An 8,864-nucleotide genomic window follows, 5' to 3' on the forward strand; every position below is an offset into this window, starting at 1 on the left:
AAGTTGGAGTTTTTGAATAAAATCGTTACGAGTGTTGATCACTTCATATTCAAATAATTTCAAACAACCTATTTAGATCGATCAACCACACAAGTCAAGACTTCCTATATTATTACAGTCAATATAGACTAGAGGTGCTCATGGGCTGGGTGGGACCTAAATATGATATTAGTATACTTTATGCTTGCTTAAGCTCGGTTCGACTCGAAATCTGGGCCTATCTTGCCTAAATCTGCCCATATTATATTATATTTTAAAAAAAATATATTTATATTATATTATTTTAATATTTAATAATTTTATATATTTTTTATTTAATGAAATTTTTTATATAATCATCTTAACATTATTTTAATGTTTACATTAGAGTAGTATTATATGTTTAGTGTAGGTTTGTTTTTTAATGTGTTCTAAATTACATAATATATAAAAATAACATAATATACAATATTATAAACTTAAAACGGGTCAGAATGAGTTGGGCTTGGGCCTTGAATGTTTAAACCCGAGCCTGACCCATATTTTAAATAAATCTACTTTTTTTACCTAAACCCATTTTTCGGACTTAATATTTTACTCAAATCCTCTCAAATTTTAAGCGGGCATCCTAGTAAATGAACTCAAAAAGACATAGAATCTGTCGCCCAACAAAAAGCCCAATAACATCGCCTAACTTTGATCAATGCCCACTCATTCATATCATCAATTTCCACCAACTTTCCTCAACCAATCGCCGCCAACTGACAAATTAATCAACACCCAATCCCGTGTTGGCCATTCAATGACCATCATCAAACACCCAACATCGACGACCCTTAGATTCCTTTCCTCCATCAACAGCCGTAGATTTCAATACCCACGGCGGCGATTTCTTCTCGTCAACGGTTCCGTTCGATTCAAACCCATGGCTACGAAGTTGGAAGAGACGATGATAAAGGGTGCCGGCGAAGATAGCAAAAAGGGAGGTAAAGGGGAAGAACCGGGTAAGGGAATACAACCGCCGCCTCCACCACCGGAGAAGCCTGAGCCTGGAGATTGTTGCGGCAGCGGTTGCGTGCGGTGCGTTTGGGATGTGTATTATGAGGAACTTGAGGCTTATAATAAGCTTTACAAATCAGATTCCAATGGATCCAAATCAAATTCATCTTAATTTCACTTTCTTTTTTTCAATTTTTTATTGTTTTTTTTTAAATTTGCTTTTTTTTTTTCGGTTTAGTGAATTGTTGTTGTTGTTGTGGTTGTCGGGTTTTGACAACATAAAAATTATTGTTTCTCCACTTCGTCGAATTATTTGATTCAAATTTTATCATCCACTCTTGCATTTTCTATATATTAAAACTAGCAAAACTCGAACTTAGACCATACTTTAAACAATGAATATCTTGACCATCAAATCAACCTCCAATGTTTATATAAATATATATTAATGTTATTAAAATTATATTTATATTAAAAACTAAATGAATAAAAATTATTTCTGATTAGCTTAGGTTTGGAAGTTAATATATGCATTAAAGGATTTAAAAAAAGTAAGTAAGGCACATTTGAAGATGATATTATTGAGTGAGGCGACCATTAACCCAGTTATTACGAATGTCGAAAACACCAAGTATAAATAGTAAAACAAATATTACGAATGTCGAAAAAAATCTAAAACAAATACCCTTAAAAACAATGTAATGGGCCAGACATGAAATGCCCATTAACCCAATTTTTTCCTTATGGGCCAAAGATGACTCAATTGATCTTAACAAGATTGAAATTTGAAAACCCCTCAAAACCCATTTATTGTCTGATCATATCTGTTCTTTTTGACACAACGTTTAGACCTACTCATAGTCCATCCTCCTGCATTAGCAATAATACCCATGCCAATTGAGATAAGACCCAATTTGCATTGATAACTTATGATGAATCATTTTAGATAAACTCACACTTATCTCAAGCTCATCTCTTTTATGCTAGACCAACAAAAAAAACCCACTGATGTGAGTGGAAAATCCAAAGGATGTGACAATTTTTAATATTGTAAAGATGAGATTATTATTATAGTAAAGAAATTGTAATGCAATTTGTTGTAATTGGGGTAGCTTAAAGTTTGAATAATGTGAAGGCTTATCCATTAAGCTTTGTCACCTCCAAACAACATATATAGGACCCATAATGCAAGACAAGTTGGAAGATGATCTAAGGGACAAAAGGGGGTGTAGGTTTTTTGGTCCCATAGAAGAGGCAACATTGTATGCTATTAAAAAGAAGAATAATTGTGTTGTTTCCACTACCCCAAAGGCAGATTTTGGGGCAAAAGTGTTTTTGTGCCAACTTTTTTTTAGAGATTTATTTTCTTATTATATAAGCATTGGTAAACCTAATCAAATCTATTCTCCAATCATACAATCCAATTGAAACCAGAATTAAAAGGTTTTTATTAGTAAATTCATCCATAAGTTATGCTCCAATTTTCGATTTATTACTTGAGTTTTACTTAGATTATCATTTTTGTCCCGATTTATAAAAAAAAATATTAATAAATAAAGACGTGACATGTGATAAGTTGTTATTAGATATCATTTTCGGGTATAGTTTAAGAATAAATTTACGTGTTTCAAAAGTTGAAAACCACAAGAATGCTTTGAACTCAAAAACCCAATTTCTATTATTTGGTTTCGAATCAAATGTAATCCGGTTTGATCATAAAAAATTTACAATTTGAAATGATCTGGAACCAAAATGACTCGGACGAACTTGAAAAAAACCCTAAAATAATTCAATAAAAGATCCCATGTTAACACAATTAGCTCAATTGGCAGGATTGAATTTACAAAGAGATAGTAATGGATCACAAACAGCCTAACACTAAATCTAGACAAATTTGCAGCATGACAGCATTACCCCTTTTCTTCCCCTTTGAAGAAAACACTCACACACAAGCACAGTAATATATGTATATATCACTGCAAGTAGAGCAATTGAATAGCCAGTTTTGGGACCACAACAATGAACAATATACGTAATATGTATGCCTACAAATACCCAAAAATTGGCTGATACTGTTGTTTTAGCAGAAGATTTTATCTCACTGCTCACTGATCACTGATCACTGCCCTACTGACCACACCCTAGGATTAACGAATCTGAGTAGTATTTTTGTGGCATTTTTGGCTGTTTTATGGGTTTCAGCTCAATGCCAAAACTTTTGGATGTGCATAATCATTGTTGTTCTTTCACTTTCTCTTCTGCTAGTCTTTTTGGTATATATATTATTTTCACTCTCTTTTTTCATTCGCTTAACTCCAAACTATGTGCAGCCACCATGGCTCTTGGTTCTATGCTTGTTATTTTCACCTGTCTGTGGTCTACAGTTTGTTGACCAAAGTGGACTGATGATGTATCCGTGGTTGGTTTTGAGTTGGATCAATCTAAGTTTTGTTAATTCGGATTTTGGGATTTTTAAATTATTTCAGTATTTTAGCCCGCAAAAGTATCGCGGAAGTACTTGTACTAGGAACCAGATTGTATTTTACCTTCTTTACTTAAAAAATGGGTAAACTAATCTCTATCTATTAGATCAAAGAGCAAATTGAATTTCATCCATTTTTATCGTAACAAATTAGCGTGACTAACAAAATAACCAAATAGTTATACCGTACACCATTCTGACGCATAGGAACCAATTTTTAACAATAGAAATTGATGAAAATTTTAATTTACCATATTCATAGAGTTGAACCATCTCGAGATCAAATCATTCCAAATTACTTGTTTAGTTCATTTTAGGATCACGAAAAATCTTGTTGATTTTGAGTTTAGATTAATCGAATCAAGTTGGATTGATGTATGAACATTGTTTTCATTTCAAAAAAACATATTACTTCTATATCTTTAAATCATTTTTAAATGAAGTATTGGACTCGAAACCTCAACTTGAGTCGAATAAAATTATTGAAACAAACATATGGGCACGTTCTGGACCATAACTCATGGTCAATGCACTAGATAATCCAATGGCTAAAAAGAACTGAAATTATTCCAATGTTGTTTCTTTCAGACAAGATTGCCGACAGTTATGAGTTGCAGAACAAAAAGACTGGTAATGGAGAATCCATTGAGTGAGAATCCGAGAAAAAGTTTTGTTTTTCTTTACCCCATGTTTTTAGAGCTTGGAAGCATGGGGTACATACACACATAAAATACATGCATTCATGCATGAATATGATTTCTCATAGCTTGATATGTCCCCATAAAACCCTAAAGGCAAACATATTTTCAGTTGATCCATTAATGCATATATATATATATATATATTATACATATACAACAGACAAAGATGAAACATGATTTAACAATTTTTTTAATATTATCCTCCTATTTGTAGCCACCTTGTTCCCTTACTTATATACAATCTATTAAATTCAGTCCCTACATGCAAACAACAAATAACTCGAAAAGCCAAATAATTGGGATTTTGCATGTTTCTCATTTCCCAACTATCCAGACAAGAAGTAGTTTGAGTATTCATGCATGTCAATTACTACTCAGACTTCTCATTTCTCTTAAAATATCAGGATTCAACACATGAATATAAGGATATGATCGAGACGCTAACCCCATACTTGTGTTAGATACATATCCGACACTTACACTCGAATCTCAAACAACTCTATTTTAATGCAAAGTAGTCTGTATGTCACATGAAATTTCCGTATATGCGGAAAACAAACTCGGGAAAAGCAAGATTTTACTATCGTGTTTTGTTCAGCACAACCCATGAACAACTCTATTCTAAGAATTTCACATAATAAAAAGTGCACCTAAGAAAAAACTAAGATGGACTGTGTTTTTCTTATACGATTTTTAAACTCTAAATCGAAACTTCTCCAAGTTGCTGCAAGCCTGCAACAGTAATCGTGCCGAACTGAACTAGTACTCAATCAACACGCTAGCCGAATTAAATTAAATCTACACAAACCCTAGCATTAATATAAACTAAAAATGACCTAACATCATTGGCCTTATGCAGCTTCATTGATCTAAGACCCTAATATCCATTTGCTGTTTTGTTGATCAATGTCTCATAGTTCCATCCACTGTACTTCAACACCATGATTCCTTTTAGGTTGGAAAAAGCATACATACTTTGTCAGTTCTGGAAATCTTTTTTTCTATTTTTACAAGATTTTGTACGTGATCTTCAAGTTTCCTCTATTGACTCTATAATTGGTACTACAAGAAAACACTAAAGCCATAAAAAAAGGGAGAATATTTTAGTCATGTACAAGTCTCGTGCAATATCAGTGAATAATAATACGACACTCTATCATTAAGTAAAATAAAAAATAGTGAAAGACTTATAAATAAATACCGATAACTTCATTTAAACATATAAATACTAAAACGCTAAACCCGAGATCCAAAATTGAAAGTTATTAGTATTTATTTATAATAGTTACGATTAATGATTAATTTTTCTTAATTTAAAAATAAAATGTCATGTTATTATTTGCTGATAATACATGAGACTTATTCATCCACGATGTATCAAATATTATTCCGAAAAGAAAATAAATCCTATGTAACTCAAAGTCTTTATTTTTCTTAAAATTCTAACACATATAACATGACCAAACAAAATTATTTAAATGAGAGATATGGTTATGGTTTTAATTTGCATTTATGGCAGAGCATTAGTATACATAGCAGCTGGCATTTTGTGTTAGCATTAATTGAAACATGCTATATAAACCTGTCCTAGAAAAAGCATGCAAGAACAAAAACCCTTCCCAAATCCCAAAAATTTCAAATCCTACATATAAGACCTAAGCAAAGTCGTATTCATGCGAATCTTTTCATTACACTCGACACTTACTGATATATCACTTTAAAAATAAAAAAAACAATGGTGAAAAGAATTTGCATCCGAAACATGAAACAAAATTCAATCTAACTCGATTTTCGAATATCAAGGGTTTCAAGGCTAAAGATATGAACAAGTTAGTAGCATATAGATGGGAAATATTTCCCATTTTATCAACAAAGCAAGTCACATTCAAGCCATGCATGTTTATACTAATGCATGATGATGATGATGATGTATGAAAACATGAAGCAATGCCATACTCATTGCTCAATCATTCATGCATTCATGGCTAAACCGCCCATACCTTGAGAAGCAAAAAGATATGCCCTTTTGTGGTTTTATCCATCCAAAGAAGAAACCCAATATATACACATACATATAGGTTTTCCCGTTTATAATCTTTTTTCGATTTAATTTCGAACATGAAAGGAAAATTTTTTTAAAAAAATTGGTGTTTTTTTTTTTTTTCATTTATGGGAAAATATATTGTAAGAGAAGAATTAGAATTTATATTTAATTATTTAAGCCAAAAGGGTTCAAATTTTTTCAGTAGAAAAAAAACAAACATCAACTCCTTAGATCAATGGTGGATGTATCATAAACATACTGTCATGAATAATATATTTTTCTCTTTGGTTTTTTTTAGGGTCTTGGATTTGGGAAGAACTGCGTACCAGCCATGAAATTAGTGTTGAGTGTTGGATATAGAGAAGAAGGGTCTATAAACGGTGTCGTAGATGAAGGAGAAGCACCGCCGCTTGCGGTGGTTGCAGCGGTGGCTGCAACACCACCAGCTGTTGTTGTTGTTGTTGTTGCTGCTCCTGCCATGTCGTAGTTAGTTTCAGGGCCTTGACTATAAAGAATTCCCTTGAAAACATGTCCACCAATGTTCACCGCCGTTTGATAAGCATACTGATCGTCGGCGTCTTCAACGTTACTAACCCTTACACATCGGAACACAGCTTCCGAGCTCAATTCCGCCGGAAAATTCCCCAGTTCTAACCCTAAAAAAACAAGATCAACCCTTCATCATATAAAAAAGATCTGGGTTTTTACTTGTAAATGGAAAGCAAAAAGAAAAAATAAAAAAAACAGTTTCTTCACTGTCGAAACACTCGTTATGGCTACTAAAAAACAGTGGTTCTAAAAAGATGAAAAAGAAATGATACCGTTGTTATTACAGTAACTAAAAAGACATAATTCGAGTGTATTTAAGGGCGTTTTTTCTTACCCGTTGGATTCTCTCGATGTCTTTTAGATTGTTCTGCACGAATAATTTGTTGATGTTGTTGTGGAGAGACAAGTTGTTGTTGTTGTTGTTGCCGTTCACGGCGTCTAGAAGCAGGAACCCAAGTACTTTTAACATGTGTTTGACAATCAAAACCTCGACTTTTACAACATGTTCTACACCTCATATGAGGACAATCTTTTTTAGCTTGGTTACCACAATCTTGGCAACTTATACCACTAGTATTACCACCACCACCACCACCACCACCGTCGTTACCACCACCGCTTGTCATCATCATGAAATTTGATGATCCTCTACTAGGACCACCAACACCTAACCCAGACATGTAAATATGTTGTTGTTGTTGTTGTTCTTGTTGTTGTTGTTGTTGCCATAGTTCAAAACCCTTGTAAGGAATATCTTCATTTCTACACCAAAACCAGTTTTCAGTTTGATCAGTTGGTGGTGAATTGTTGTCTTGTTGATCTTGTCCTCTTAAAAAAAACCCTGCCATTGTTGTTGTCGTTGTTGTTGTTTCACCTCTATACAATCCATATCAAACAACTCCTCTCTAACACAATTCTCCTGTGAAGTAATTCATGTTGGGTTTTCAAATAACACCCAAAAAAAGAAACAAGAAGAAGATGCCCCTTGTGTCTTTTGCTTTTACAACTTAAACTGTGTTTTGTTGCAAGAAAAAGGAGCATTTAAGAAACAACTAAAGAATTTACAGCTTCTTTTTCTTTTTTCTCTGCCAACGCCGCCATGCCCAACCTTCTCTTTCTTCTGCCGAAACCCAAATTTAAGTCCCTTCCCATAAACCCATGTTTCTCTGATTTTTTGCAGGTTTCCTTTTTTTATTTTCTGATGAAACAAACAATACCCAGAAAAAAAAAAAAACACTAAATAGTAAATGTTTTGTAGTTGAAAAGAACTGCCTTTGTATCTATAAACAGTTGTTGGGTTTTCTTTTGGTTAAAATCTTCCATGAATTCATATACTTTTCAAAAATTTAAAATTTAGCCCTTATACTTTTATTTTTAAATTTTACTTTTCAAAATTTAAAATTTAAGTCTACCTATTAACACCGTCAATTCAGATTCATTGTAACGCCATTTCTTTAGTTATTGACTATTAAATGAGTTTTTAACAAATTTTAAAATAATTTAACAGTCTAATAATTTGATCTAAAATTTAAAATCTGAAAGGTAAATAGACTAAATTTTTAAAAATACAAGTACAGGATTAAATTTTAAAATTTAGTCTCTCTACTTTTTAGATTTCAAAATTCAAGTCGATTGTTAACATCGTGAATTTCACTCTTTTGTTAAATTTATTATTGTGACACTCTGAAATAAAAAAATATACTTATTTAATAGCTATGTAATTAAAAAGTAACGTTATAATCAACCTGAATTTAATAAAATAATTTTAACAGACGACAATTGTACTTCAATTCTAAAATCTGAAAAATAAAAGCGCTAAAATTCTAAAATGATAAAAGTATAGGGATCAAATTCATAATTTGTAAAGAATACATAAAATTATTTTTCTCTTTCATTTCACTATAAGGCAAGTGTCATGTCATCTCAAGAAAAAAAAAGAAATCTAATGATCATTATCTGCCTGCCATACCTTTACATTCCTATCTAACGGACCAGAATCACCCACGTGTCATAACTCCAGCCTTTTTCCCCTAAAACCCGCAACCTTGTCTTTTTCTAATTTTTGGTTTGAATGAAATTTTCCAAAAGTTGAAAGGGTAAATCCCGAAAA

The 8,864-nt window shown here is 32.4% G+C and overlaps 2 protein-coding genes across 3 annotated transcripts; one reads left to right on the forward strand and one right to left on the reverse strand.

Moving 5' to 3' along the window:
- Nucleotides 1-424: 424 nt before the first annotated feature.
- On the forward strand, nt 425-1,309 carry LOC105787500 (uncharacterized). The gene has a single exon (XM_012613921.2). It carries the CDS (start codon nt 683-685, stop codon nt 1,148-1,150), a length of 468 nt encoding a protein of 155 aa, XP_012469375.1. The 5' UTR covers nt 425-682; the 3' UTR covers nt 1,151-1,309.
- A 2,846-nt stretch (nt 1,310-4,155) lies between these two features.
- Nucleotides 4,156-7,982, reverse strand: LOC105787499 (protein SHI RELATED SEQUENCE 1). 2 transcript variants are annotated; one of them, XM_012613920.2, is made up of 3 exons: nt 7,089-7,982; nt 6,532-6,861; nt 4,156-5,109 (listed from the first exon to the last, which is right to left on the reverse strand). In XM_012613920.2, the coding sequence occupies exons 1-3, from the start codon at nt 7,600-7,602 to the stop codon at nt 5,039-5,041; spliced, it is 915 nt and encodes a 304-aa protein (XP_012469374.2). In that variant the 5' UTR covers nt 7,603-7,982; the 3' UTR covers nt 4,156-5,038. The 2 variants fall into 2 exon arrangements, with proteins under 2 accessions (XP_012469374.2, XP_052480305.1); XM_052624345.1 differs by having other exon boundaries at nt 5,103-5,236.
- Between the last annotated feature and the right edge of the window lie 882 nt (nt 7,983-8,864).

Source organism: Gossypium raimondii, chromosome 2, assembly GCF_025698545.1.
Source record: "Gossypium raimondii isolate GPD5lz chromosome 2, ASM2569854v1, whole genome shotgun sequence".
Taxonomy (NCBI): Eukaryota; Viridiplantae; Streptophyta; class Magnoliopsida; order Malvales; family Malvaceae; genus Gossypium; species Gossypium raimondii.